This window comes from Ricinus communis, chromosome 8 (genome assembly GCF_019578655.1).
Source record: "Ricinus communis isolate WT05 ecotype wild-type chromosome 8, ASM1957865v1, whole genome shotgun sequence".
Lineage (NCBI taxonomy): Eukaryota > Viridiplantae > Streptophyta > Magnoliopsida > Malpighiales > Euphorbiaceae > Ricinus > Ricinus communis.
This window is the reverse complement of record NC_063263.1, coordinates 16,603,047-16,630,234: the sequence shown is the minus strand read 5'-3', so window position 1 is coordinate 16,630,234 and position 27,188 is coordinate 16,603,047. Positions and strand designations below refer to the sequence as shown.

Sequence of the window (27,188 nt, the reverse complement as noted above, 5' to 3'; positions counted from 1 at the left end):
TTTTCTTAGGACAAATAAAGGTGTATGATTCTTGCCCTTAGCCATTTAGGATATTTTATTTAACATTACAGTCCATTCATTTATAATTAATGAACTTGGTAGATTAAAAATTATTAAATAATAATAAACGAAATTGATTTTGTAAAAATTTATTAAGAATTATTAAATATATTAAATTTACGAGAGCCAATATGCTATTCTTAGAAATCGCTTTTATGGAGCTTAACATGTTTTAAATGGGATGATATGATGTGGCCTTTTATTGCTAATATGTAATGGCAATCACATGTAATCTTTGTACATTTTATACCTACCAAAGGATACATCATCTTCAAGAAATGCTATTTCACTTCTCTTCCTCTGAAATAAGCACTTCTCCTGTTTTCTTCACAAGGACATGAATTAATCTCAACAATAATAACAGTACATCAATTGATTGAAGCACACCCATAAAAAATTGAAAACAAATGCAAATAATTTGAGAATGGTTTGGTTGATGAAAAAATATTGTAGGAATGAAAATCCAAATGAGCATTTGTGTTTGGTTAGTCAAAAATCTGTGAAGTAGGAATGAAATTCTTCCATCTATAGGAATCAATTCGTTCCCACTCAATTAAGTTAAATTAATTATAAAAAATTAAATAAATGAGATTATATTTTATTATTTACATTTATTGCATTATTATAATAGTTTAAATATTATTATTTATAATAATTTAATATTATTAGTGTCAACCATAAACAGACTTGATTTCTGAATAAACCTCAATATCAATTAGTATTAATATTGTTTATAAAGTAAAAAAAATAAAAGGATCCCTCATTTATTCAAATAAAGGACTCTGGAAAAATCTACTTATCTAGATTTTTCAGAATCCTTATTGTAGAGATTTTCTGACGAATAAGAGATTTTATAAAATTCATAAAATTATCCTTTTCTTTTCCAACGAATTGATGCATTCTAACAGAGAACATAGATTCCATAAAATCTCTTATCAGAGTCCCTCCAAACAATCATTGCCTTAGAACATAACTTTCACATCTCCACTGTCATGGCGTTGGACTGAAAAAACATGTCATGTAGCCCATGTTGGATGATAGGTCTAACTTCCTTCCATATCATTGCAATTTCCACGTTTGATCCTTGCTTTTGGGAGAGCTACAGTTCCATCAAAGGAAAAGTAACATCCAAATACCAGCACAAACAAAGAAGTCACATTTGGATGCTTTCAGTTCTCATATATCCTGTAACTAGCAATTTAGGGAAACTGAACGCAAAGGGCAAAAAAGGCCATAAATATGAAATTGAAGATGACCCTGTTTCTTCTATGGGGAATCTATTTACTTGTCTGAATCCAAATTACAGGAACAATAACAGCAATCAGCTCATGATCTTATAATCAAAGGAACCATAACAGCAATCAGTTGGTAATCTTAAAATGGGGTGCAATGCAAATATGAATGTGTGGACTTGATCGGACTTGTGCTTCAAGTTGCAGTACCGTGAACTTGATCGGACTTGTGCTTCGAGTTACAGTACCGGGAGCCCACGGCAGCCACATAGCAACAGGGAGAATAATATAACCTGTTGCAATAGTCGTCTCTTTTCATCACAGGTGTCTGCCTATGAGTGCCTGAAACTCTCACAGCCTGGGCAGTTATGCAAGCTCTCATGAATATAAATGTCGCAGTCAAGACAGAAGTGCTGCTTGCATTTAGGGCAAGCAACAGAAAAGGCAGGTTTATTGCCTGTGACAAAACCAGCAAAAACTCAGCAAAAAGAGCATGCCTCCAAGTAACAGAGGATGAGTAACATGGTTTGAATCGAGTTCACATGTAATGTTCTTCCAGTCTGAACTTACAAGTGATGGGAGTATCTCACATGATAAAATTATGTGGCTCACCTAATTCTTTTTATTTTAGCATTCATATATAAAGGCATACAGTTGTCATATCCATAACAACTGTTTACATTTTTACAACAGCAGAGCAACATTAGCTTGGTATGTACATGTATGCATACACGTATCAATCTTACCAGGATTTAGGAGGCTCTGTTGGCAGCCAAAACAAGTTTTCTGAGGTCTGTGCTGCAATTCACTTTGGCGCTGAGACACCTCATCAAATGGGGCAATGGGAAAGAGATGATGATATGACCTCGCCAAATGGGGAGACGAAACAAGTGTCAACCCACAAATACGGCATTCAGTAGGGAGGTCGCATACGCGTGCTTTGCATCTGGGGCAAATATATCCCTCACCGACTTTAGCTTCTTTATGACAAGAACAAATTGAGATAGAACCCTCCGCAGACCTTTGTGGGAAGCCCATCTTGATCAAGTTAGCAATTGCAAATTCTGCTATTGCAGGAGGTGGTGGTGCATGCTCCAGCAGTAACTCTTTAAGGTGAGTCTGCGTCAGAGAATTACATCAATTATGCCATACCGTTTCAATTCATATGAGTATAAGCTATACTAGTGAAGGTAAAATTCAGATGGAAAATAGTACAGAAGAAAGCTAAGTAAAATTAATAATTAGAACTATAGAAAGAAACTTGTGTATGATGGTAAAATACATATAAAAATTACAAGATACGTTTAGATGCATTTGTGTTTTCATGCCATTCACTTTTCTTAAGCATCTGCAACTCAATTCATTTTGGACATTTATACAGCATGTACGCTGCATCTTCCCTTTAACCAGTGCTAGAAACATCCAAACGATGGATTTCACCTCAAATTCCTAGAAAAATGCAAAAGTTTGTTCGATTCCATGTGATCCAAAGATCCACTAGAACTCACCTCATCCATTGCAACAGAGTACAACCCTCCAGTTTCTTGACAGAGATGTTTGCATATAAACATTTCTGCAGAAAGGCCGATCACTGAGCACCTTATTTTAGATTTCTTACAGTTCTGGATAGTCTCCATTATATCTCCTGGATCACAGGTACTGAGAGCCGAATACAAAATCAGAACTTCACGATGACCATATGCTGGGATTTGATCAAGATACCCACGAACAAGATCAAGAGCATTCTGTAATGAGGAATCACCTGCGCATTCTAACTTGCCCGTCAAAGCCTTAATATGGGATTCTGGACTCCCACCAAGCTCTGTTAAAGGATGGGCAACCCCATCTTTTATAGTCACCAAACCAATCTGACTAAGTGGATTCTGGTCGAAAAACTCCCTTATAAAAGCCTCGACATGTCTTGCAATCACAACCATTCGGCTTGGTTTGATATCCATCTCTCCAGCTGCCTACAAAATAATAACAATGAGAAAATGAAGAGATGGAGCATATGGAAAAACACAAAAGTTGCGACTTGCGAGAAACCTTTAAAGTCTAGATTTCTGATCTAATCAGTTCCACAAAATCGTAGGGTAGTTCCAGTCTCATAGCTCAAAACCAAGCTTCTAATCTTATATGTTGGACATGAATTTTAGGCTTCAGCATTATTCAAGTTACAAATAAGCAGAAGTACTTATACATTATAAATATTTGTTTGAGAGTACCAATTACATACATTTTGCTGAATGAGCTTACAGAAAAAACAGGTAAAATCCAGAATTTCAACAACATAGACATGAAAGGTATAGTTTACTAAACCTGTTACACCTATACTTGCTCTTTCTGTTGAAGTAATATCTCAATAACATAAAACAATGCCGCCAATACATGCAATAATTGAAATGAAAAATTATTGTATTGAGAAATAGAAATAAAAACAATACCCTAGAGAGATCAACAACAATGTAAAGAAAGCGAATGAGGCCCTTTTGGATACGAGCAGAAGTTGAAAGGGAACGAATTCGACGGCGATACTGAGCATGATAAATAGCTTTATTATCGATAGGGCGAAGAAGCCCAGATTCATCTTCTTGTAAAGCTTCCCAAGATCTTTCATCAGTGTAAGTTCTTTCCCAAGCATCAAGTCCATCGCCATCTATATCATCCTCATCACCGTCTTCTTCTTCACCTTCTCCATTCATTCTTCTTCTTTCACTGTGGCTCATTCTTTTTCCCTTTACTTGCCACAGAATTGCTACTGCCTGATAACCAAATAAATACCCTAAATTTAAGATATCTATATTTAATAAGAAGATATTCAAGCTGCCAGCAACACATTGCCGAAATTTTATTTTATTTGTTCTTCACTCGATTAAAGTAATATCTGATTTAATCAGACTTAAATACAAATTACCATAAGATTTCAGTCGTAGAATGAAGAATGAATTTGAAATATACTAGCCATTGGGGATAGAAACTTCGAAAAGATCATCAAACACCTACGCGAAACCCAATCTTTTTCTGTTATATATATTTTTTATCTATATGAGAAAAGTTACCTGTATGAGCAATGCAATTGGATTAATATGGACTAATTGGTGAAGCTCATGAAGAATGAGAGAAGATTTCCTAGAAAGTTGGTGAGAAGAGACTCGCCACCGAGAGGGAGCAAGTTTAGGTGACTTCCAAGTGGTGACAGGACTCTCCGGTGGAGGAGATGTGGAGGTTTTAGCTAGTTCGTTTAGGTTTTTGTAGTGGAGGAATGACGCCTAGGAGTATATAAAACGAATGGACAAGGCAAGAAGCCCGTCTAGCTCAGTTGGTAGAGCGCAAGGCTCTTAACCTTGTGGTCGTGGGTTCGAGCCCCACGGTGGGCGTTTTCTATTTATCTTTTATCATACTCTCTTTACATTTTATCACTTTTTTTACTTTTATGTAAAATTTAATGTGCATATATATATATATATATATTAATCACAACATGTTAGAGTAAACGTCTAAATTACATTTTTACTCTATCAACATAAAATAAAAGTTTCAATCAAATCCAAGTCTATCAATTGCGATTTAAATGACTAAGTTTACTAAAACTAATAGCCGAGTTATATATAAATTTTGTATATATGTATGTGATATAAAATTATAATAAAAATACATATATAAATATATATATATATATATATATATATATATATATATATATATATATATATATTAATCACAACATGTTAGAGTAAACATCTAAATTACATTTTTACTCTATCAACATAAAATAAAAGTTTCAATCAAATCCAAGTCTATCAATTGCAGTATTTAAATGACTAAGTTTACTAAAACTAATAGCCGAGTTATATATAAATTTTGTATATATGTATGTGATATAAAATTATAATAAAAATACATATATAAATATATATATATATATATATATATATATAAAATAGAAATCACAACTGAACAAAATTAAAAGGTTTTAATTATGTTTTTTTTCTATTAATATAGATGAAATAAAAAAATTCAATTGAAATGTATTGGTATTAAATCTTATCATCTCTATTAAATAAGGACCTTCAAACCATTCAATCTACTAAAACTTTCAAATTATTGAAAAAAAGGAATCTCAGTTCGGATTTTAATAAAAGATTAACATTGAAAAAGAAAATAGCAATAAATTACTCTTGAGTTCAGATTTTAATAAGAGAATAATGTTCAAAAAAATAGGTCTATGAAAAGAAATATAAAAATAACAAGCGCCCACCGTGGGGCTCGAACCCACGACCACAAGGTTAAGAGCCTTGCGCTCTACCAACTGAGCTAGACGGGCTGTTGTCCAATTGGAAATAGATATTATATATCTATAGATGAGATCAATCACCATTTGATAAGAGTTAATAATTTACTCTGCAAGGATTTTCTTAGAGGACATGATTTTTCTGTTCTTTTTTATTACCGGCAAGCCAATGCCATTGCTCACTCTATTGCTAAAGCTTCAGTTGATAATGCTAGCTGTACCGTTTGGCAAGTGGCTTCCCGTTTTCTAGAGCCTTCTCTTGCTAATGATTTGAGTTATTAATGAATTATTACTTTTTATTTTAAAAAAGAACGTGTATTAAAAAGAGCCTAAAATTTCAACTAGTTTCTTCACAACACAGGGTATTTTCAGACTAATAATACTAATAGGCTGTTATATCAGTCTCTTCTTTGTGGCTTTGTTCAAGTCTCTGTGGGTTTAGCACTAGCAGCCTACTGGGTACTTTTAAAACAGAATAAACACTCCGTAACCATTTATTCATCTTCTCAGTTCCTCCCATGCATGAGATGCCAATATTTCAAAACCAGTGTTGCAACACCATTGCTTCAGAACACAACAATTGAGCTTAATAATCTACAGAACTGATATAGTTCGAATCTAAATTAAAGAGTTGTGCATTAGTACAATGATGGAAGAATTTTGCCTAAATTTCTTTTGGTCACTTCTCAATTCATCTCTAGAAAACTTTAACACAACCATCATGACATGCATCATCACCAGAAGCCCTCAGTGATCCAGGTCAATTACCAATGGATGAAAAGAAACGTTCACCGCCAAAAATTATACTTAGCCCTTTCAACTTGAGCAAAGTTTCAACCATTTCCGCAAGTTGTTCCTTACATTGAGATGAGTGCCATTTTCCATCATAAGCAGGTCTGCAGCGTGTGTAATGAATAGTCACTCATTTTCTAACTCGAGAACTGGGAGGATGTTTAAGGCTGATGAACCCAGATGCAAATTCCGAACTATGCCTCCATATCCTACCTTGATCCTATGGCACAAAAGCAAGATGGAATCCCATAGTGGTGTTCTTCCCTGAAAACAAAGAGAAATATCTCATATTAACCTTTGAAGCACCACAAATAGGAGTCCCAGTCAATATCACTGAGATATTCAGGATCGTCACTCACTGATATCGTCAAGATGACGAAACCATAAACATAAGAAATGCAGAAAACTACATTACAAATGGATGTGATAACGCAGCGATTCAGTTATTAAATTTTGAATGGAATCTGACATAAAATTGATAGATAAATTATAAAAAAGAAAATTCTAAAATTTGGTTAATCACTATATTTAACTCCACTGACCTGAAGAGAGAATTGCAGTTTCTTATCCCAGTACAAGGCAAAGTGAGGAGGGCTTTGCTTTCCTACAACCAGTATACAAGCTCCTGGATGAAGAGTGGCAGGAACACCGGATATGACAGAAATGTACTTTTCAGGAAACCTTTCTTTTGGAGGCAGAACCCCCAAGAATAAAGGGTTCTTACTAGACTGCTCTCCGGCATAAGATGCAGGATCCACATGAAGCATCCATTTTGGGTGCTCGAGGAAAGCACAGAATAAATATAACAGCAAGTGCGAATCTGTAGGGAGCTCGAGACTCCACTTCTTCTTGTCATAGACCTCTCCACCTCCTACATACTCATAATTCTTCAAGCAGGTTCCTTCAGCAAGCTCTATGAAGATTCCACAAGCAGATAGGATAAGATGCAAGTACAAGTTGAATGGAACAAATAGTTGACATTATGGAGATAAAATAGGTAATACACATGAAGTGTAAAGTTTAAGATTCAAAATACCTTGAATCCTCTGTACCATATAATCCTCTGGAACATTGCTATGTGGTAGCAAACCTCTGGCCCATTCTCCTTTCATCAGTGCATGAAGCCTTTGGTGTTCAGTGATAGCATCCAAACACTCCTGCATGACAGGGATCATAGGATTTTGTTGTGGAAATTGTTGCAGATTGGCCAAAGGCAACTTGGCTACATGTGATAAGATTGGTGAATTTGTCAATGATCTATACAATTAACTCGAAGCAGAAAAAAAGACGAAAATAAGGGGGTAATGGTGGAGCAATTTACGCTTGGAAGCATCAAGAGCCTGGATAAGAGTAGCGCGTATTTGATGGAGAATTCCATCTTCATCAAGTGCAAAAGCTGGTTGCCATTCTTTCCTATCAACTGAAGAAACAGTAGTAGGAGTTCCACTAGCTGATGAATCACTCCCCACTTGACTGATTGTAATTGAAATACCAAGTTTAGCAGCTGTTTGCATTACCTAGATATGACAACAATTAAGAAAACTAAACACGGATAGGTACTGACAGCTGCATATAAATATTTCAGCCATAATGCAAATACTGAAGTTTAATGAATCAAAGAATAACTAAAATAACCAAAAGGTAGAGGTATGACAATGATAGCACACCTGAATGTGGCTGGTTCCAATCTTGTTAAGCAGAGGATTGAGTAGAACTGATGAAAACCATTGCCTGAGATGGTCACGCCATTGCTCAATTTGAGGATAGATGCCCAAATACTTAAAAGCTTCAATAGACTCTTCCATGGACATTGGGGGAGGAAGATCGCCCTCTCCTTTCTTAGGGGGAGTGGTAAATTTCTGGGAACCAGGAGACATCCTCACAGGCCTCAAAGGTGTGCTCCTTTTAGTTCCAGATGCATTAGCTGGACTTGCCACAGTATTAGGACTAGCTCCGCTGAAACCCCTAAGGCTGGGTGGTGGTGTTGCAAGCCTCCCTGCTGATTCGGTAATTTTCTCATCTACTTCTGCTAAGAAGCGCTCAAGCTGTTCTTCTGTTTGTATCTCTTTAGAGGAGGCTCGCTTACTTGACCAAGGAGTTGAGACTGCTGAATCAATTCCAGGAGAAGAATGAGTGGAAGTTAAAGGCGAACTAGCCCCAGGTACAAGGTACAAAGAAGATGGAGAGCATTGTGATTTGGATGGGTTGCTAAAAGAGGTCATCTTATTTCCACTGCCAGCAATTGCTTTATCAGAGCCAACTCGGGACTTTCTTGTGGAGCTGCTAATTGATTGATGGACTGGAACAAGGACATCTGAAGAAGACACTATAGGTTTGGACTTGGGAGGCTTCTTTGGAGATTCAGTTACAACCGATTCAACTTTTGGTTTTATTCCCAAAAGCCCCAGTTGGCGGCTTGTTAAGAGTGATTTATCCATTGTTTCTTTAGAGAGAGATTTTGTTGAAACACCAAATGCATCTTTTCCCCTGTGCATAGAAATAGCTTTGAAGAGGGCAATTAAAGATCCAACAAAAACTAAACCCACCAAAGTTTGTACAGCCTTGGAAAATATATCTGATACACCACAGTAAAAGTTAGCTAACTATCATTATAGACAGACCACAACGGTGAACAAAATAGTCAGGTCATTAGAGAAGTACCATTGCACAAGAGAACTTACATGCTGCTTCCTGAGGCAAATTCGTGAATCCCATTGCTTCAATTAGTCCATTTTCCCTTCATCATTCGAACCAAATGGATGTCAGTCAGATCAAATTAGATTCTAGCTAAAAGTCTAAAACAGACCTTAACACGCAAAGCATAAACTTAAACCCTTTTGAGAATATTTCAAGATAAAGGAGTTGGAGATATTGCGGAACTAAGTTTGACTAAGAAGCTAACTCATTTCCTTTCCCTTTACCTTCAAAATTGTACCCAATTTTCTGATATGCCTTCTCTGGAATAAGTCATATGCAAGATTTTAGTCGAGTTGAACTCGTGCAAAAAGATCACTTCAGTTCTGTCAAAATACCTTCTCTTTTTTAAGCTGAAAGAACTCAGTTCTAGCAACTATAGGCTTTCCGGACACTAGAGCTCACTAACCTTGCATCCGGATTCATGCATTTAAACTTGAAATTTTGGATTTGAAATATTAAATTCTGAATACAAAAATTTAAATTAACATTGATTGGGGGTTATTTCAAATCCTTATTAGCAAGCCTTTTAAACTCTAAAACTAGAATATAATGGATTAAATTCTTGCATTTTTAGACTTTCCGAACACTCGTAAATTCTTTTTTAAAAAAGATTCATAATGAAGTTTCGAGCTTTACCTGAAATCCTAATTATCTCCTTAAGGAAACATATCAATTAAAGGTTAAGAAAACTTTTTTTTTTCAAAAAAGAAAAGTAAAACATAACCAATGTTAAAACCCCTTTAAAACCCTAATAATACTCACAAAACAAACAAAAGACCAGCATTGTAAAATAGGCTATAATTTACCTCGAGAAGACAGAGAGCAGAACGAAAGCAGAGGCGGAAGAGAGCGAAAATATAAAAAGAAAAGTAGATTTTGAGGGCTGGATACTGTTAGCGGTTAGGGCAGCTGATAAAGCTGGGTTTTTATACACTTCGAACTTTGATGGTTTAGTCACCGGAGTTGAACCCTTGTCTCTAACGCCGACTCCACCACCACCATCTTCCATTCTCAGTACTTGTTTTGTTGGATTTGTCCAGGCGGTGGGGTGTTTTGGAGCTCAAATTTTAAACGCTAACAGCTGCTGCTGTCAAACGTTAACTTTTTACAGGAGCTGAAATTTTATTACTCTTCTGTTTTTACCTAAATTTTAAACTTGTTTTTTCTTTCTCCTTTTTATAATCAACTTAGAACCATTGGATTAATCCAAATCATACATGAAATCCGTTTCGTCCATGGGATGTGCTATTGACAAAAATATTTTCTGGATTTTTCCACATATGACGTATTAAGGAAAAAAAATATGTCATCTCTTGTGCTCAGTTTGGCAAAATGAAATGTGAGCTAACATAATGATATATAAAGTAAACAGAGATTTTAAGAGGTAAAATAAAATATTTTATTTTATTTTGAAACAAGTTAAATAAAATTTTTAAATAGTAATATAAATTTTTTTATTAATCCATCAATTTAATAGGTTGAGATTTTAAGAAGTTTGAGGGTTTTAAAAATTTTAAAAATCTTGCCTTTTAATTGATTCTTTTTCTTAAATAGGTTTTTGAGATTTAAAAATTTTAGAAAACCGTCTTTCAGATGTGTTAGAATTGATTTAACCAGTGTTTTTTGCAGTACTTAAATAGATATTTTATTAATAAATTATATTATATAATATTTATAAATTAATTTTATATTTATATTTTATGGCTAGATTTATTATATATTATATAATGATTATATTAGTCATTTTTTTGTTAAATTATTATAATTTCTAACATAACCTAAATAATTGATAGAGCATATATGTTAGATAATTTCTATTGATGTTAATTTGTATGTCGAATATAAATATAATAATTATATACAAAATTATATATTATGAAAATGGAGTCGCTCGGTTCCAATTTACAATTTTTGTTCCAACCGATTTCAATTAATTTTTAAAAAATAAAAATAAGTTATTTTTTATAAATTAGAATTGAAATCGATAGTTTCGATTCGAGCTGAAGAGAAATCGATTTTGGACCAGTTTTCTAGTTCTAAGCTGATTCTAGTTAATTTTACTAGTTTGATTTTATTTATCTAACTTAAAAATTCTTGACCTCAATATTGAAATTTAATATAAATAATATTAGAATCTATAAAATTTAAAAATAAACAAGAAAATTATATTTAAATTCTAAATTAATTACTAACTAAAAATAAAATATTAAAGTATAGAGAAAAAAGGTTAATGCACTTAAGGTTTCAATACCTTATGATTAAAATAAAAATTTTATTTTATTCTTTAAAACTATTTGTGATAGAATCATAAAATATTATAAAAGTATATAATATTCAAAAAACTTTTTGTAATGAAATTAAAAAAAAATCATTAAAAAATAAAATAAAAAATATAAATAGAATAAATGAGTAAAGCTTGAAATGAAAAAATATTAAACTATAAAAGACACAAAATTCATTAATATAACTCAAATTCATAAATAAAGAAAACTTAAATTTAAAAATATATCAAATATATATATATATATATATATAGTTTTCTTTTATGAACACTTTCTCTTTGTGGTATTCCACCCATTAGATCCGAGATCTCTTATTGAATTGCTCTTCCTCAGTCAGACTTGAGCAGAATAGCAGAGCAAGTACAAGTATTAGTAACATAGTAAAAATGTGTTCTTCAAAAGGAAAGAAAATCCATAGACCGACCCCATCGTCTCCACCCAGTAGGAACTACTAGATCACCCCAAGGACGCCGTCGGCATCCAGGGAAACAACTAGTACATTCTAAAATAACCTTTACTCGGACATCTTTACCCTTAACCATGAACCTAATCTTAAATCAAATAGAAAAAATTTCAAAAGAAAAGGAAAAAAAATTATAACCTCGGAAATAAATATTAGTCCTAACAAAATAAGTTATAATGCTAAAATATTAAAATTAAAATCATCAAAAAATATTTCACAGATATTAAGTGATTAATTTCTTTATACTTATACCTGTAGTGATTTATTTTTTTAGACTTGTTCCTGAAGTAGAAAACGTTCCTTCTATTCCTGAATAGCTTCTTTCAAAAGGGTCTCCGCCTCTTCAGTGAATGTTTTGGTAGAAGATATGATTTTTTGGAACTGAGGTTTAAGGACACAATCGGCTGTGGATTCTTATATATATATATATATCATGAAACATTATATGAAGATAAAATAAATAAATAAATAAAAGAATAAATATAAAACTGAAATAAAAATAATGGTTTAACTATAACTTGTCACATAAGACTGCTAAAGAATAACATGTGTTACTTTTTATAAATACTAATTAATAAAAAGTAATTTTTTTTCCTTAATCTATAACTGTAACAATAATAATCTTTTAAATTATAAAAAAAAACTAAATGAAGTGAGCTTGGTACCGCGGAAAGCCTGTTCAAGGGAAGGGGGTGGAAATTGATTTTTACTACTTACCTTGACCTTGACCTTGACCTTGACTTGACGGATTCATCCAATTGAACCCACACTCAAAGACGGTGAACTCGGAAAAGTTCAACGATACGGTAGGTAAATCAAAGTGTGATTATCGGAGCATGAAGCTCGTTCCCAATCCCCAGTGTCAACAAGATGGCTGGGTGCAAATTCGTCCACATCTGCCATCTTAGTTTGTACCTTCTTAAAGGTGTTAAAGTCGCTAGATTGCATTTTTTTTAACCCGAAGAGCGTCACTGTATAAGGTAAGAAGTAAAAATAATATTTGTGTGATAATAAAATATTTAGATAAATATTAAAATATTTAAAAGTATTTATTCATAAAAAATTAATAATTTTATTAACTTACAATATAAAATATGAGAAAAATATTGTGTCTATCTAAGAAGTATAAAAAGTACAATTTAATTGTAGAAATAAACTCAAGAAAGTAAATTGATACTGTTACATTTTCGAGCATGAAAATATATGTAGAATTTATTTATATTAATGTATGAGGTTTTAAAATTGGGTTATTTAAAGGCATATAAAATAGGATAGAGATAAGTATAAAAAGATAACACCTAATTTTACTATTTTACAATTTTTAATATAATGATTTTTTCGATAAAAAAAATATATATTACTAAAAATATATATATTTCAGCGATAATAAATATTAATTTATAAGGATTCAACTATTTTTACTTCGACCAGTCATTATTATCATGTAATTTGTATTTGATAATATGAGTTTAGAACTTAACAACTTATAATTTTATTATTTGATTGATAAATCATAATTTAAAAAATTTGATTTGATAAAATCAATTTAACAATCAAACAATAACATTTTGAGTTATTGAACTCTAAACCTATATTATCAAACGAACATAAAAAATATAATAATGATAGCTGATTGGAGTAAATATAACTAAATCCTTGCCACTTGATATTTTTTAATGTAAAATAATTTTTTTTATTATAATTCTCAATCACATATATTAATTTATCTGGAAAAAAATTATAAAACTAAATTGTTAAATATTAAAATCAAATTGTATTTTTTATATTTATCACATGCTAAAAACATCAAAATGTTCGCAATCTACGGGTTTAACAACTAGTTTATTGAAAAAAATTGATACCTTAATTTGTTAAATTATAAAAGAATTAACCTATTATCAAAATATTATCCTGCTTGATTGGATAGAATTCACATAAATACTACAAATACAATACTGATTTCTAATTATTCAACACCAAAATTTATTTATTGATAAAACAAATTCCACATAAATTTTCAACTAGATATAATTAAAACTAAAATTGAATCGATTAAAATGCTTAGGCTCTAGTTTTGTTTTTATAATTAAAATAAAACAACGATCAACCTTATCCATGACGACATAGACAAAAGTGATCATGGCCAACCACATGCGGATTAGTATTCCTGAATCAGCAGATTAGGATACTTCTTTTTTATTTATTATTATTATTTTTTAAATTTTGGTCGCATTAATTTGGCACCCATCACGAGTAAAAATCTGGACACATATCAACCAACGGACAGGCTTTCCTTTGAGCTCTTCTCTGCTTACACGCCAAAATCAATTATAAGATCATTGCTCCATCTTCATTTTCACTCCCTTCTTCTTCTTCTTCTCTGCAAAAATATCAAAACGACGATGCAAAAGGTATTCGGACTGAGGTCTCTATGTTCATCGACTTTAAAGCAGCAGACGCGACGTGCTTCTTTCTCTACATCTCTTCTCTTCGACGATACTCAGCTTCAGGTCCCTCTAATTCCTGCTTTCATTAATTTAATTAGTATAATTTTTTTAAATTATTTCTTAGCTGATGGATTTTAATGGATTGTAGTTTAAAGAGAGTGTTTCTCAGTTCGCACAAGAGAATATAGCTCCACATGCTTCCAAGATTGACCAAACTAATAATTTCCCCAAGGTAATTACTGGTTAATTAATTAATTAATTAAATTTTTTAATTATGAATTATGAATTGTTTTGGATTTTGCTATAGGAAGTTAACTTATGGAAGCTTATGGGAGATTTTAATCTTCATGGAATTACTGCACCAGGTTTGTGCTTACGTTTATTTTTTATATATATATTTATCTTTTTTTATAGCTTGTAGGGTGTTTTTGGTTTATTAATAATCTTGTCAACGAAGGCTTTGAAAGTACTGTTAAATGGAACTATGCAATTTGATTAAATAGTTGGGGATATTTTTATGCAGAGGAATATGGAGGACTAGGTCTTGGTTACTTGTATCATTGCATAGCCATGGAAGAAATTAGTCGTGCTTCAGGCTCTGTTGCACTTTCTTATGGTGCACATTCTAATCTGTGCATCAATCAGTTGGTATACAAGGCTCAATTTTTAAAATTTTGTTCTGTTTGTGTTGAGTCTTGTCTTGTATGAGTTCCAAATGTGGTTGTAATAGTGTTTTTATTTTTTTATTGTTTTAGGTGAGGAATGGAAGTCCTGCTCAGAAACAGAAGTACTTGCCAAAGGTTTTATTTCCTTTCCTTTTTCAGATTTTCCTAATCATTTGTACTACTATTTCTACTATGCCCTTGTAACCAATGACACTATTTTGGAAAATTTCAGCTTTTCAGTGTGAGTACATTGAAAATAAGCTATTATAGCTATTTATTGTCAAAATCAAGTTAATCAATGATATCAAATTGCCATTCTCTCTTCCCATGTCCTGCTATACTCAGTCCAAGAAGATGGGCAAATGATCTATATTTTTCTTCCTGTCTGTTTGCTGGTGATAATTATACTTTCTGTAAATCTGTGTTCCAAGACTTCATTTTAACTAACCAGTTATCTGTTGTTGCAAAGCTTATCAGTGGAGAGCATGTGGGAGCCTTGGCAATGAGTGAACCCAATGGTACCCTGATGATCTTTTTGTGCATCTATATATTATACTGATGGTGGAGTTATGAGATCCCATGTAGATTTTCTTCTTTTAACTAGCTGATATGTTATTTTCTTCCTTCAGCTGGCTCTGATGTTGTTAGCATGAAATGCAAAGCTGACTGTGTGGATGGAGGGTATATTCTAAATGGGAATAAAATGTGGTGCACAAATGGTCCAGTTGCTCAAACATTGGTAATTTATCTAAAATGCATTTTTTTACTATAATACTCTTTTATTTCATGCTTGGAACTGCTTAATGAACTTCCCTTTCATTGTAATATGAACTATGTTTCAATTTGTTTGTCATTCTAGCTCTATTTCAAGAATTAGTTCATTGAATAATGATTACATTAACTAATATTGTTATTTATATTGATAAGCAGTATTCTAAAAAGCGAAAAAATTTATGAGGTGCATGTAAGACCTGTCAAAGTTAATCCCATATTGGATGCAAGCTAGGAAAGTTTCTTACTATTTTTAATGATGTTAATAGCCGGTCCTACAAATATGGAAAGGGGTTCACAAATCTTATTATGCAACTAGGCAGTTAAACGAATAAGATAACAGTGTGGAAGTGGATACGTTGTCTGAGGCCTTTTTTAAATTGCAATATGAATGTTAAATGGGCTTGAATATAACTCATTCCTAAAAGCTAGCTCAAAGGAAGAGGGTGCCCAATCCATATATATACACCATAGGTGCCCAATCTACATATATACACCATAATAGCCCAATAACTTCTAACACGACTTGCAAATGGGCTAGGCCCAAACCAATCGTCACAGACGAAAGTCTTGCTCTGACACTGTGTTAAATGGGCTTGGGTAGAACTCATTTCTAAAAGCTAACTCAAAGGAAGAGGGTGCCCAATCCACATATATACACCATAGCAGCCCAGAAACTTAGTGATGTGGGACAAATACAACTCTAGTAAGGAGCTTGTGAATTTTCTTAATGCTAATCCTGTCAAATTAGATTGAAGAATTTTGTACTTGTAGTTTAACACGTTTTGCATCACTATCTTTCCTAGATAGTATTGCTATGCCTGTTCTGAGTTATATTCTCGGACATAATGGTACTAGCTCATGCCGCTATTAATTTGGCTGTGCTTATCTGTATCATGTTTCATATTATGTAGTTATTTCTCGTCTCTTTTTTTCTTTTCTGGGTGAAAGTGACATGTAGTGTTGCTTACAGGTAATTTATGCAAAAACTGATGTCAAGGCTGGCTCAAAAGGAATCACAGCATTTATCATTGAGAAAGGAATGCCTGGGTACTTTATCAATTTTCATTTTCTGATGAATGAGGCAGGCCATAGATCTATTTTTAAAAGATAAAAAATAGTTCTAGTGATGGAATTTTTCATCATTAGGTTATAGCTGTCCAGACAAAGTTGGTGATCTTTTTGGGCCTTGACAGTGGATTTCCCAACTTCAAGGCTACCTTTAAAATTTGATTTCAATTTTTTCTTTAAGCATTAGTGTACCTGAACTGTGATTATGTGGAACATGTTGGGAATTTTGATTTTGTGTATGAAGGCAGAAATACTTTGCTTGTTGAAGAAATACAAAGTAGAATTTGTCTTGGCCTGAACGTTCTTTCTTTCTGGTGAATGCAGATTTAGTACTGCCCAGAAACTAGACAAACTTGGTATGCGGGGAAGTGATACGTATGCTGACAACCCTCTTGAGCAAAGTTCCATATATGTAGTCCATTAACCCATCCTTTTGCCTCTTTCTAACACGAACGATGGTCTGAACAGATGCGAGCTTGTCTTTGAGAATTGCTTTGTTCCAGACGAAAATGTCCTTGGGCAGGAAAGAAAAGGTTTTTTTTTTTTTTCTTTCTTTAAGCTTATATTCTTTCAGTAGATGTATGTAAGATGCTTCATCTAAATATCTCATTTATATCCTATGCAACTACTGAAGTTGCAGCCGTTTATAGTATTCACTCTCTTGAGTAATTTTAAAATGATTAATTTTTTTTTTTAAGCACTTCCAACCTTTCGTGGTAGTCCCATAACGCTCCCAATGAAGAGGATTTTTTGAGTTCATTTATATGCTTGGAAAAGCTGCTATTACTATTCAGGAATCTCTACCTATTGTGCTTGCATAATACTGTATTTGTCGGTTGTACCTCCTCTATTTTGTTGCTAAGTATTAGAAATTGTCTTTGCAGGAGTCTATGTCATGATGTCAGGGCTTGATTTGGAGAGGCTTGTTTTGTCTGCTGGACCTCTGGGTATCATGCAGGCATGTCTTGATGTTGTTCTTCCTTATATTCGTCAAAGAGAACAGTTTGGCCGTCCAATTGGGGAATTTCAGTTTATACAGGTTCTATACCATCATTGACACAAGGTACTAGTTGATGTTTGTCTGGCATTCTAGACCTTACAACACTAATATTTCTGAAATTACAGGGGAAGGTAGCTGACATGTACACTTCTATACAATCTTCAAGGTATAAGGCTCTATTAACAAAATGCTCTATTCTTTGTGTTTTGTTAAGGAAGCTGTTTATTCTTCTTTTTCCAGGTCATATGTATATTCTGTTGCAAGAGACTGTGACAGAGGGAAAGTTGACCCAAAGGTGATGGTGCTCCTTAATCACTTGTACAGCCAGATTTTGTCTTCTTTTCTGCCGACCTGATTGCATTGATGCCGGATTGTTTATTGCCTTTCTGTTTATCTGTATAAAACGCTAGTATTAACCATATATAATTATTTTGGGTGTATATATTTGTTCAGGATTGTGCTGGAGTCATACTCTGTGCAGCTGAAAGGGCAACCCAAGTTGCTTTGCAGGTGAAAGAGCATCAAACTGCTTCTTTCTTGTTCTGTTTATATATCACAGGAATTTGTTTTCATTCTTACTCTTCTCTTCCCTCTCGCTCCTTCTTTTTGCTGTCAAGAAATGACTAGGGAAATATGGAAATAAATTTTCTAGCCGTATCAAACAACTGATATTTTCATGCATAGCTATTCAAGTTCTCTTCATATCCTCTTCTGTCCAGGATCTTGTTATATAACCAAAGCTGCTTTATTATTGTCCTTGTGGTATATTCCTGAAATGTTTTTTCTGTGAATTGACTAATCCTGCTTCTTTGCTTCATATCTTAACCTGGATGTAGCAGCAAAAGCACTAGATGATAGATTCAGCAATGTGTTAATAATTTACAAGCTGTATGTTGTCAGATTATTAATATATCCATACTCAACTTTGCAGGCTATACAATGTTTAGGCGGCAATGGGTATGTAAATGAGTACCCAACTGGTCGTCTTCTTCGAGATGCCAAACTATATGAAATTGGGGCAGGGACTAGTGAGATCAGAAGGATGATAATCGGTCGCGAACTTTTTAAGTAGTGAGAAAGAGGTTATGCTCATCTGCTGTCCGGGGCATGCCACAGCAGTCAAGTAAATAACTCTTTTTATTCATTCTGAAATGTAAAATTCTGTTGCAGCTCAAGGAAAGATCATACAGATATACACAATCCTTCACCATTTTATTATTAAAGGAAGAAAGTTCTTGTTTTATGTTTCATGTACCATGAAGTTTTTCAAACTCCAAGCCTCATAAAGATGTAGAAGTAGAATAGCTTGAACTCATTGAACGTTTTATAGGATGACAGTCCTTTATGCATTAGAAGAGACCTTTTCTTTTCTATCAAATCTGTTGCGCTTTGCAAGTATCAGTACTATTGATTCTATAATTATGCTATTACATGTAAAACTTGCAGAATTTGGTTGTTGAATTTTTATCAATGCCTTCTGTCATCCAACGTGGTTAAATCCACACAATAATAGATAGATCGCAGCACCTAACTGCAGTTGTCTACGTAGCACCAAATCTTGCATAACCAACTTTATTATAGAGATTAGGAACAGAAAAAGCACATTGAGATACTATAGCCTGGCTAAAACCTGGAACTGCAAATAAAGAGCTCAAATGCAAGTCGCTTGGTTGAATATGGGTGGAATTGTGGGATCGGAATGGCTACTTGCTGTTGAGAAAAAAAAGTGAGGGAAGCTACCGGCAGCTGCATAAACTCAGCCCTGAGTTTTACTTCTAATGGACTTCACAAATATGTACACATTCATATCTTGGTTTTGACAGAGCGAAAATGGCACAATTGTCAAATAATATTTAGCATCATTCGACTATGTTTCTGGTTTTCGGAAAACAAAATACATTCTTCTGATCCAATGCAATGCTCCTAAACCCGTCTATCATGGTTTGAGTCTAATCTATTATAATAACACTACCAGTTATATTGATACATACAGTTGACAACATGAAAGCACTGACTTTAAACAGTTCAACAAACTTCAGTTACCATTCTCTCAAGGCCACAATACGCACCTGTGCGTAGTATGTTCTACTGATAAAGACAAGACAATCATTAAACTTAGAACTCAACTGAAAAAGATACACAACTAGGTTTATGTTTTGACAAGTAGTTGCATACAGCAAGCACAATATTGAAACCAAATACGTAAATTCAAACTATTATTACTGTGGAGAAGAGTCTGGCTGGCCCACTGATGAAGACTTTGATGCTTCCATTACAACATGTGCTTGATCCAAGCAGCTTTGAGTATCATCACCAATCACTCCAATGGTCATCTTCTCCACTTCTTCTTGGGTATATATGTGGATCTTGGATACCACGTTACAGAACTCACTGTCATTAGAAAGAATCACAGTGAGGGTCATTTAGCAAAAAATTCACAGGGTCTATTGATTATTCTTAAAGATCACTAATTGAGCTATTGTGTATCTAAGAATCATGCATTCTTTATTGACTTTTCGACAAATGCAATTTTATAAAATACATGCAAAATACAGTTGCTGATGATCTAAAAGCTTCACTATTTGTTCAGATGGTGAACCCTGCACTGGCCATTTAGTTTTGTGTATCTAAGTATTTTTTTCTAACAAAACTTCTCTAGAGTAGGTTGTGACAAAATTAGGGGTCCAATGTGTGAGCATCCAAGAAAGATGCCACATGCACACTTTTTTTGCCAGATGCACATTTTCTTTTGATATAAAATAAATGAGGCATATTACACATGCATCATTATGAAAGAACTGGATAGCAGATATAAGAAGGTTGGTTTCATTATAGGGACACTTACTGCCACGGGTCATCACCAACAACCATTACATCATTCTCACTGTCAGTATACAAGATGCGCCATCCTTTGTTAGGATCTTGCAGAAGACCTTCCATGCTAAATAATCTCTCAAGTTCACTTAACAGGTCACTGTAGCCATTCAGTCTTGATAGATCAATAGCTCTTCCAACCAAGCTGCCTTGCTTGTGAACCTTCAATAGATTCATGCAACTACAAATAAGGTACAAAGTCAAAAAAGCAAATCAACCTCTAGCTATGCTTCTTATGTAGCTTACCTTTGTACAACTCCGCTTACCAGAGTTTTGCGAGTTTGGATTTGGTGATTCTGCAGTCAGAGAGAATCCAAACAGCTTACATCCACTAGAAGTCCCACCAAAAGAGTTGTCCTTTTGGCTTCTTAGATTTACCCCTAAAGCAGGTGAAGCAGAACCAGGTTCCTGAGTCTTAAGATCACTCAGTTGATTTGGCTTTCCAACTTCATCTCTACTAACACCAGCCTGGATAGAAGGTGCACCAAATTGGAAATTTTCTCTTGGGAAGTTAGTCGCATAAGAGCGCATTCTAGCATCTTGGCCAGTTTTGTATACATCACCATAAGGAAAATACACGTTTTGAAGGCTTTCTGGCCCTAGTGGGTAGAAGTTGCGTCTGGGTGCTTGATACATGTTGAAAGAACCACATCCAACATTGCGTTTAACCCAAGCACCCAGGTTAAAATCACCTTTACTAGTCAGTGATCTCAGTGGACATATTTCTTGACCTTGCAAGACCTTCGGAAACCTATCAGTTTCCGCAAAGCCTGTATATGTAGTGGGGCGAGTCCTCGTTATCTCGCCAATATTAGCCTTTTCTCTTCCAGTTGACACAAGATTTTGATGCACTGGGGATCGCATCTCAAAATCCGGTGGGCGGTTCATTGTGTCACAACCATACAAGGGTGACACAAAACCTACATTTTCTTGACCTTGCAAGACCTTAGAGGATCTTCCTGACTCCTCAAAGTCTAAAAACCCACCCCCTCCTGCAAAAAGAATAATGAGGATTTAGACCTCGTCATTTTTTTAAGACAGACAAAAGTAGCTCTCAATGAAAGATTTGCACCAGTTATGGGGTTATCAGGTAGGGTTGCCTGCAGACTAGTCCGCAGTTTCTTCAGCCTTGGTGAAGACTGAATGCTCAAAGGTGGTAGTGAAACAGAAGGATCAATCTCCCACGGAGAAACTCGTTCTTGATGATCATTGCCAATATCTTCATCCCACCTCACCTGTTAATGTCATGTCAAGAATGTCTACATTAACTAAGTCGCATGAAGATCACTAAAAAAGTACAAGTTTGACACCCTCTCTGATTACACTGCAAAAGCGCAGAAATATGTGAAGTTTTGTAATAGTTCTATCCCCATATCAAAGATGTCATTTGATGAGCTAAGATATTAGCACCTTGCACAGTTTCACAACTTTTATAGTAAACAATGCAGAAGTTTGTCATTGATGATTATCTAACAGTTGATTCCATGAAAACAATGCTATGTTTGCAGAATGTTCTGTCAAATTAAGTCCCATGTCGCTCTATAAAAAGAACTAGTAATTACTAGAGTTCAAAGTGGTGTGATCATCTTACAGTTTGCAAGAGGTTGTTATAAATTAATTTACAAGAAACTCGCAAGGAGTCATGTTCAAGGTATGCACAAACATAATCATCCAAAAAGAGTAACCTTCCATGATAGGTAAAAGCAAGATTAAGAAATGTACCATTAAGCATCTCCACTTGGAGTTAGGCCATCTATAAGGATTCAAGTCACTTATTCCCGTGACAACACCACTGCACCTGCAACAAGGTACAAACACCATTGTTTTCTCAGAATATAATCTTTCCAAGAACATGAATGTGTTTTGCCATGTTAGATCATAAAAGACCTTCTCTCTGGTGAGTCATCCATTTCAAATCTCATCTTGAATCTTGTCCCAATGCACACTGGATTCATGATGCTCTTCATGTACTTTTTGTAAGGTACAACAAAGTCTGCATGACTAGCCCTGCATTTCAGCAGTTCCAGAAAATGTTAAATTCCACCAGGTAAATGCCAGATTTTTTTAAAAAGGCATTAGATTTACAATAACCAAACAGAAAGAAAATATATTCATTTGGAAGATCCATGAACGTTACAGCTGTTAGATTATGCCGCATACAAAAATATTATTTGAACTTTTTCAGAAATTCTCAGTTTGAGTCTGAAATGCACTATAGATCCTACCGACTAGCCAAGAACCTAAAATTGTTAAAAAGAGTAAGACATAATTATTTTGTCTACTTCAAAATTGTAATACATACTATATATACATATATGAGCGATTCTGCACTCGAATCCATGTGTTACATTTTTGTCAGTATTCATACATTAGACTTCCATCGGCATTTCCTTTGCAACTGTTTCTAAAACTAGTGTATTCAATGACCCAGCAGAAGTTGTGTCAACAATTAGCCAAGTTTTGGCTGCTTGTATAAGCGATAGCACTCTAATGGGCACAAGCGATATGAGAACAATAGAAGGAAGCTTAACAAATATCAGAACACATAACTACTATGCAGCTTAGTGTTTATGAGACTGAAGAACAGCTATACTACTGCTAATTGTTAATTAGGTAGTAGATCCCAACATTCTTCTAATAGAATTTACTATCGTTACATTCTTAATGGTCTCAGAGAGGCCATGCTTAGATCAGCTGTGTCCTATCTGTCCAACACCTATGCTTGTTTTATAATGAATCTATTTTTTATCCCAAAATATTGCATTTGACGTAAGTTTTTCATGCTCAATAGTGACCATTCAGGTAATTTCTATTCACTTAATTTAGGGTTATACTGTTATTACTGGCTGATATTTGAACCAGCTAGAAATGTTATTGTACAATAACATAATTCTTAAAGCAGAAACTTCACATGTCTGTTCAGGGACACTATTTACAGCAGAAGTGATATTTACAGGAACAATTTTTCTGATTCCAGTCTCATAGGCAGTTGTGGCTTAAAGTCACTATTTCACCACTTAGAGTGAAATAACCTCTACCCTCATTTAAATCATTTTGTTAGGCCCAGTATAATCTTCAAAGCCCACCTTACATTTTTTAATACGACTTTCAACATATATTCAACTCTACTGCACTTAACAAATCCAGCATGGTTCCCTAGTTTCTTTCATCTCTCAACTACTTTATATTTAGGGCCAATTTTAGGATCTCTCATTTCACAGACCATCTTGGCCTGCTAACAAGCTCCAAAAACCATGAAATGAGTAACCGAAGATTGATACTTTACTTAGCAGTCAAAAACCATGAAATAAGTAACCAAAACTTCATTAGTAGTTCAACAGAGCATGATAACTCTCCAATAAGAAACAATAGTATGTAAATCAGGTCATTCTCCTAAGATTTTATCAAGCAATAAGTTTATTTCAGAACATATACACAGAGGCCCTTATTGCCTAGACTAGAAAACTCAGTTTAAAATAGGACCACATATTCATCTAGGTATGAGATAAAAATTGGTATTTAGTAAGCCTGAACCAACATATTGTAGTCTATAACAATAAGATATAATAAAAATATTATTTGCTAAACTACGCTAAAAGAAAACTGAAGGCATCTCAAGAAGCCCAAATCAAGAAATAGTGTCCATAGCAAGGAGCCATTTCTAACATAGAAGTTTCAGGCGGGGATGGTACCATAGTCATTTTCATGGCACAAGCCTTTTTACCCCACCAATTTGGAACTAGCTTCAATTAGCTATACCGATACCATTACCAGCTTCCTATCTACAACACATTTTGCTTAGTTGTTAAATCCCACTGAACTACTTATATTATCTGATTTAATAGCATTAACAGTAACATAAGACTAGAAATTAATCATAATATCAGATCCGATTTCTGACAGTAGTTATATACCTTGGACTGTACAAAACATTAAACATGCTCTTGGTGGATATTGCATTAGCCACCACAGAAAGAACACTGGGATACGAATTTTGCTTGCCAATAACTGAATCAGGAAGACCATTTCTGGGCCGAACAGCTCTTCTAATTCCCAATCTCAGCTCTCCATCTTCACCCCTACAAAGACCAGTAGAAAACAGATTATGAGTTTTAACCAACCACAGGGTGCGAACAGTTGATTGACATTTGTACATCAAATGATCTGCTTGCATAACACTGGGAATATTTCCTATTTTTCATTTTCATACCAACTCAAATCTCTTTGCTTCCTACCAGCAGTGCTTGCATTTATCAAGTTTCTAGCTTTCCTGAGCGAATAATCCATTTCCTTATAATGATTCTTTTCCTAATAGGTTAATTACTAAATTAAAAGATGGATTTTGCCTTAACTTCAAACAAGTGGAAGAGCATGTTCTTTAGAAGCATATGCTCTAAGCATACCTCAGAAATAGCACTGCGTCCCCTGAAACAAGATTCTTTTGACTCACAAAAATACTCCACCCAGTAGTAAGCAGATGCCTTCTTGGTTGACCTAAAAAGCAGTAAGTATTAACACCATCACTATTTCTTTCAATTAAAATCCAATCCTCCATTCAGTTAAGATTGACACCTCTATAAATATGCCGAAACCTCCACTCTACTCCATGCAGGTCTTTGGCCACAAGCTCTTGAGAGGGCCTCTGCTGTTTGTAATCCTACAAACAAAGAAATATCACCACATTCACAACAAACTCTTAACAAGAATTACCAAATTAGTATATAAGTAACAGTAAAGCAACTGAAGTCATTAAAAATCATACCAGAGGAGGGAAACAGTCTTCAGCAGCTCTACGGGGAACAGAGAACCCTCCATGGGTACTAGTATCAGAAGCTGTGAGTGTTTTGCAAAACATATGAGGGGTTGATTTTGCTGGTAATCCACCTCCACCCTCTTCATCGACACCTAACTCTTCGAGCTCCTTTACCTCTAAATTTGGGCCTACCAACTACAGAATTCTCAAAAAAATGACATCATAAATTTCAAAATTGGAACTTTGAGCTACCTGTTAAGAGAACGACTATAGTTTAAAGAGGAAATGAATTAATAAAAGAAATAAACTCATTGAGAACTACGAGTACAAAGTGCTAACTCCTAAAAAAGAATGCGAATTTCCTTGTGCAATACAAATTATAATTGCAAAATAGACCAAGATGAAGAAGGAAATGAGAAATGATATCAATTAAGATGATACCTCTGGTTGAGGAAGCAAAGCAAGTTGAGTGTAGACCTCATCATTCTCCTTATTAGCCTGTTTAAAAAGAGTAAAGTTAGAAAAGTCAAAAAGAAGAAGCAAATTAGAATAAGTTAGAAAACGAGATGGAAGTTATGATCTTGCAAGGAGAATTATAGCGGAAAAAACCCATCTTTACTACTTACAAGGAGTTGTACATTTACAACTTTGCAAAAGATTTGTGGTTGGAGATCGAAGGTAGGCATTTCCATAGGAGAGAAAGGAGAAGAAGGAGCAACTTGTTCCAGGTGGCCTTGAGGGAAGTAAACAACCACATTCCCTTTCTTGGGAAGTGAGGTGAGAGGACCAGCACAAGCATGCCAAAGCTCCAAGTAAATTGAAGAAGTAACAGGAGACTGAGATGAATTAGAAGAACATGAAGAGGAACTAGAATCCCCATTGTTAGTATAAAATGCATTGTTATTCTTCTCCACCTCAGTCACTGCATGGTTCAGATCAATTTCCATGAACACCTAACAAAATGTTGTTATCCTTAGTACTATAGGCTTAAGATTACAAGTACAGCAACATAACCACTAACCAACCCCTCCAAAAAGATCAAGAAAATTGAAAAAGAAAAGTAGGGGCAGCAGTAGTAGGAGAGTAATCAAGTGGGAAAAGAAAAGGGTACCAAAAGAGCTAAGGGAAAACCATAGAAAATTTGAGAACGAGGTCAAATCATGGCAAGAAACTCATATTTTAGTTTGGAGGGTACCTATAATAAAGCTTAATACAAGAGAGTAGTGCAAGAATATGAATAGAAAACAACAAGAAGGTCATGTTTTTAGAAAGGATACCCAACTCAAAGCTTAAAAATAAAAAAGAAAAGAAAAGGGTATCAAATAATAACAAGAAATTCAAAGTATGATTCTTCCCCCATTTGCAGGTACTGAGAAGAGGGAGCAGAAGTAGCAGACATAGACAATTGCATAGGAAGCACAGAAAAACAAAAGGCAACCTATAAAAAAGGAAGGAAAAAAAAAAAAAAAAGCCAATGTGGTGGTGGCTTTTGGACTTGGGCTGTTAAGAAGAGAGAGAGATAGTGTGTGTTGGGTGGAGGGGACAAGCTAAGACAGTACATAACCCACACTCTCCCCCACCCTCTTCACTCTCTCTTCTCAATAGCTCTCTTTCATTTGCCTTAGCTTTATCTCTTTTTCCCTCTTTTTTCTTAATTAAACCTATTAAAGGTAATTAACTTTGTTTATGAACTTAAATTCTGAAATATGTGACATTGGAGTACTAATTCAGACACTATAATTTAATTATTAGATAAATTATATTACATACTAAATATGAAAACATACTAA

At 34.3% G+C, this 27,188-nt stretch overlaps 4 protein-coding genes and 2 non-coding genes across 9 annotated transcripts; 2 read left to right on the top strand and 4 right to left on the bottom strand.

Annotated features, from left to right (window-relative positions):
- Nucleotides 1–1,300: 1,300 nt before the first annotated feature.
- Nucleotides 1,301–4,518, bottom strand: LOC8286024 (general transcription factor IIH subunit 2). Its single transcript, XM_015723677.3, has 5 exons — nucleotides 4,352–4,518; nucleotides 3,737–4,054; nucleotides 2,801–3,262; nucleotides 2,039–2,411; nucleotides 1,301–1,749 (listed from the first exon to the last, which is right to left on the bottom strand). The coding sequence occupies exons 2-5, from the start codon at nucleotides 4,016–4,018 to the stop codon at nucleotides 1,625–1,627; spliced, it is 1,242 nt and encodes a 413-aa protein (XP_015579163.1). The 5' UTR covers nucleotides 4,019–4,054; nucleotides 4,352–4,518; the 3' UTR covers nucleotides 1,301–1,624.
- A 78-nt stretch (nucleotides 4,519–4,596) lies between these two features.
- TRNAK-CUU lies at nucleotides 4,597–4,669 on the top strand. The gene has a single exon. It is a non-coding gene; the product is annotated as a tRNA-Lys (tRNA).
- Nucleotides 4,670–5,543: 874 nt separating this feature from the next.
- TRNAK-CUU lies at nucleotides 5,544–5,616 on the bottom strand. The gene has a single exon. It is a non-coding gene; the product is annotated as a tRNA-Lys (tRNA).
- A 528-nt stretch (nucleotides 5,617–6,144) lies between these two features.
- On the bottom strand, nucleotides 6,145–10,217 carry LOC8286037 (transmembrane protein 209). Of its 2 annotated transcripts, XM_002526321.4 has the most exons (7): nucleotides 9,879–10,217; nucleotides 9,057–9,112; nucleotides 8,043–8,950; nucleotides 7,697–7,892; nucleotides 7,412–7,597; nucleotides 6,918–7,288; nucleotides 6,145–6,639 (listed from the first exon to the last, which is right to left on the bottom strand). In XM_002526321.4, exons 1-7 carry the CDS (start codon nucleotides 10,079–10,081, stop codon nucleotides 6,502–6,504), a joined length of 2,058 nt encoding a protein of 685 aa, XP_002526367.1. In that variant the 5' UTR covers nucleotides 10,082–10,217; the 3' UTR covers nucleotides 6,145–6,501. The 2 variants fall into 2 exon arrangements, with proteins under 2 accessions (XP_002526367.1, XP_048234250.1); XM_048378293.1 differs by lacking the exon at nucleotides 9,879–10,217 and having other exon boundaries at nucleotides 9,037–9,085.
- A 3,873-nt stretch (nucleotides 10,218–14,090) lies between these two features.
- Nucleotides 14,091–19,149, top strand: LOC8286026 (isovaleryl-CoA dehydrogenase, mitochondrial). Its single transcript, XM_002526322.4, has 15 exons — nucleotides 14,091–14,327; nucleotides 14,413–14,496; nucleotides 14,572–14,629; nucleotides 14,788–14,912; nucleotides 15,020–15,064; nucleotides 15,399–15,447; nucleotides 15,559–15,668; nucleotides 16,674–16,750; nucleotides 17,096–17,146; nucleotides 17,240–17,304; nucleotides 17,656–17,810; nucleotides 17,897–17,937; nucleotides 18,012–18,066; nucleotides 18,225–18,281; nucleotides 18,703–19,149. Exons 1-15 carry the CDS (start codon nucleotides 14,220–14,222, stop codon nucleotides 18,841–18,843), a joined length of 1,221 nt encoding a protein of 406 aa, XP_002526368.2. The 5' UTR covers nucleotides 14,091–14,219; the 3' UTR covers nucleotides 18,844–19,149.
- Nucleotides 19,150–19,764: 615 nt separating this feature from the next.
- LOC8286027 (auxin response factor 4) lies at nucleotides 19,765–26,984 on the bottom strand. 3 transcript variants are annotated; one of them, XM_015723667.3, is made up of 12 exons: nucleotides 26,025–26,978; nucleotides 25,840–25,896; nucleotides 25,408–25,593; nucleotides 25,218–25,302; nucleotides 25,049–25,139; nucleotides 24,560–24,724; nucleotides 22,533–22,652; nucleotides 22,368–22,443; nucleotides 21,718–21,880; nucleotides 20,892–21,637; nucleotides 20,617–20,807; nucleotides 19,765–20,162 (listed from the first exon to the last, which is right to left on the bottom strand). In XM_015723667.3, exons 1-12 carry the CDS (start codon nucleotides 26,343–26,345, stop codon nucleotides 19,991–19,993), a joined length of 2,373 nt encoding a protein of 790 aa, XP_015579153.2. In that variant the 5' UTR covers nucleotides 26,346–26,978; the 3' UTR covers nucleotides 19,765–19,990. The 3 variants fall into 3 exon arrangements, 2 of the variants coding, with proteins under 2 accessions (XP_015579153.2, XP_015579154.2); XR_001535734.3 differs by having other exon boundaries at nucleotides 20,024–20,162; nucleotides 20,912–21,637; nucleotides 26,025–26,983; XM_015723668.3 differs by lacking the exon at nucleotides 19,765–20,162 and having other exon boundaries at nucleotides 20,685–20,826; nucleotides 20,912–21,637; nucleotides 26,025–26,984.
- Between the last annotated feature and the right edge of the window lie 204 nt (nucleotides 26,985–27,188).

Excerpts from the sequence above, each read along its gene's own strand:
- LOC8286027 (XM_015723667.3), bottom strand. The coding sequence starts at position 26,345 with ATGGAAATTGATCTGAACCATGCAGTGACTGAGGTGGAGAAGAATAAC. Across the intron at positions 25,897-26,024 it reads TTGTAAATGTACAACTCCTT|GCTAATAAGGAGAATGATGA; the intron begins GTAAGTAGTAAA and ends CTTTTTAAACAG. Across the intron at positions 25,140-25,217 it reads GTTTCGGCATATTTATAGAG|GTCAACCAAGAAGGCATCTG; the intron begins GTGTCAATCTTA and ends ACTGCTTTTTAG.
- LOC8286037 (XM_002526321.4), bottom strand. The coding sequence starts at position 10,081 with ATGGAAGATGGTGGTGGTGGAGTCGGCGTTAGAGACAAGGGTTCAACT. Across the intron at positions 9,113-9,878 it reads CTGCTCTCTGTCTTCTCGAG|GGAAAATGGACTAATTGAAG; the intron begins GTAAATTATAGC and ends CGAATGATGAAG. Across the intron at positions 7,289-7,411 it reads TATGGTACAGAGGATTCAAG|AGCTTGCTGAAGGAACCTGC; the intron begins GTATTTTGAATC and ends GAATCTTCATAG.
- LOC8286024 (XM_015723677.3), bottom strand. The coding sequence starts at position 4,018 with ATGAGCCACAGTGAAAGAAGAAGAATGAATGGAGAAGGTGAAGAAGAA. Across the intron at positions 3,263-3,736 it reads TTGTTGTTGATCTCTCTAGG|GCAGCTGGAGAGATGGATAT; the intron begins GTATTGTTTTTA and ends ATTATTTTGTAG. Across the intron at positions 1,750-2,038 it reads ACAGAGCCTCCTAAATCCTG|GCAATAAACCTGCCTTTTCT; the intron begins GTAAGATTGATA and ends GTTTTGTCACAG.
- LOC8286026 (XM_002526322.4), top strand. The coding sequence starts at position 14,220 with ATGCAAAAGGTATTCGGACTGAGGTCTCTATGTTCATCGACTTTAAAG. Across the intron at positions 15,448-15,558 it reads GGCAATGAGTGAACCCAATG|CTGGCTCTGATGTTGTTAGC; the intron begins GTACCCTGATGA and ends TTCTTCCTTCAG. Across the intron at positions 18,282-18,702 it reads CAACCCAAGTTGCTTTGCAG|GCTATACAATGTTTAGGCGG; the intron begins GTGAAAGAGCAT and ends TCAACTTTGCAG.